This window comes from Habropoda laboriosa, unplaced genomic scaffold, assembly GCF_001263275.1.
Source record: "Habropoda laboriosa isolate 0110345459 unplaced genomic scaffold, ASM126327v1 scaffold126, whole genome shotgun sequence".
NCBI classification, from domain to species: Eukaryota; Metazoa; Arthropoda; class Insecta; order Hymenoptera; family Apidae; genus Habropoda; species Habropoda laboriosa.
Window position 1 is genome coordinate 2,310,470 of NW_017100288.1, and position 1,754 is coordinate 2,312,223.

A 1,754-nucleotide genomic window follows, 5' to 3' on the forward strand; every position below is an offset into this window, starting at 1 on the left:
GTGACAATGAACGTGTTAATAAGTAAATGTTGTTCAAATTATGTCGTGTTTTATGTCATTTTCAACAGAAAAATCTCATCAATATGTTAAGAAAAATTTTGGGATAAAAAAACGTAAAATTAAAAAAGTTTATATTTAAATCTCTTGGTTGCCTCGACACTGTTTCATACTTATCTTCTATTCGCTGTCCTTCTCTACGTTCGGCAAACTACAAAGGCGGGCGTGAGGCTCGACAACGTAGTCCCTGACTCTACGAGTGTCAGGTTTAGCTTCCTTGCGGTCTGACACTTGTGGAGAATATACTGTATTTTGGAAAATTTACCATGAAGTTACCGACAGCTTGCGATATAACTCGTGGAGGACGAGCTTTTAAACAGGCGATCATGTTTTCGCTAGTATCACTTGAACATCCCATAAGAGAGGCTAATTTTTTAGCTTTCTTAGAAGCATGTCTCGTTTGTGACCTAGGATTGAGTGTAACACCACTTATTGATATACCTCCTACAAGATAAAGAATACAAAATAAAACAACGAGTGTTAAAGTACAGAACGGAAAACTAAATGGAAGTAAAAATAAAATTTGAATTTTGTTAATATACGGTCGAATTCGCGGTTCGCGCCGTCGTATCCGATCGGCCACGACCGTTCACGAAGACCGTTCGGCTGAATTCGGAACTCCGCGCAGTCGCAGTCGATCGATCATAATCGGGTGCTTTCGCGAGTGCACGAACTTTACGCGAGCATTGAACTAATAAACGTTGAACGATCGCATAAATACAACTCGTCACTTTTAAACGCCTAATCAGTTCGTCCACATGTTCACTAATGGCTCACTTATATTTTTTTATATACCGGACAGAATAGTGACACAATTGGATATTTCACAGAACAGTGACTGCAGTGACGTACTTTGGAATAGACCAGCACTCAGGGGCGACATGTAGTGATAATGAACGCTTGTACCTCCTGCACTCAAACCTAACAGAGTTATTTCTTTGGAATCACCGCCAAAATTCTCAATATTGTCGTATACCCAACGTAAAGCTAGACTCTGATCCTTCAATCCCATGTTTCCGGGTACTACGCTGTCTTCCGTACTAAGGAACCCTTAAATAAATATTTGTATAAATAAATCGCTTTAAAAATGTAACGGACTACTATTCTCACCGAATGGTCCTAAACGATAATTGGACGTGACCAAGACAATATTACGATCCATTATACGTTTCTCGTCTGCTTGGTTTCCAGTGCCAAATTGGAAAGCTCCACCGTGAATCCAAAATATCACTGGCAGCAATTCTTCATTGTTGTTCCTAATCGACACGTAAATATTCATGTACAAACAATCCTCGCAACCTATGACTCTGTCCTCGCCTTTTGCTTCGAAAGACATAAGAAATTGCATGCAAGGCGAACTTTTCTTTTTCGCGGGTAATTCGTTTCCCCATCTTTGAGCAGGTCTAGGTGGCTGTAAATTCGAAAAATATGCTGTTCAAACATTTTCCATTGACGAATAATTAAATATTGATTTATGTTAATATCATCGTCGAACGCACTTCGAAACGAAGTTTACCAACAGGTGGTTCTGCGTAAGGAATACCTTCATAAGCCTCGTACTTTTTACCAAATTGCGACGTTTTATAGTAACCACTTATGTTTCCTAAATGTGTATCAACTCTTGGAATTTGTTCGTTTTGCCACGTAAAACCTGCGAGTCCGAGGCAGAAAAAGACCGATAACTTTATCGCGTACAT

At 39.4% G+C, this 1,754-nt stretch overlaps 1 protein-coding gene across 1 annotated transcript in view; it reads right to left on the reverse strand.

Moving 5' to 3' along the window:
- LOC108573721 (venom carboxylesterase-6-like) overlaps nt 1–1,754 on the reverse strand; it is an 8,875-nt gene extending 7,121 nt beyond the window's left edge. Inside the window, exons 1-4 of the mRNA XM_017936193.1 lie at nt 1,557–1,754; nt 1,168–1,468; nt 910–1,107; nt 323–501 (exon numbers count right to left, since the gene is read on the reverse strand). Of these exons, the coding sequence (XP_017791682.1) occupies nt 323–501; nt 910–1,107; nt 1,168–1,468; nt 1,557–1,754 (876 nt within the window). The remainder of the gene's footprint in view (nt 1–322; nt 502–909; nt 1,108–1,167; nt 1,469–1,556) is intronic.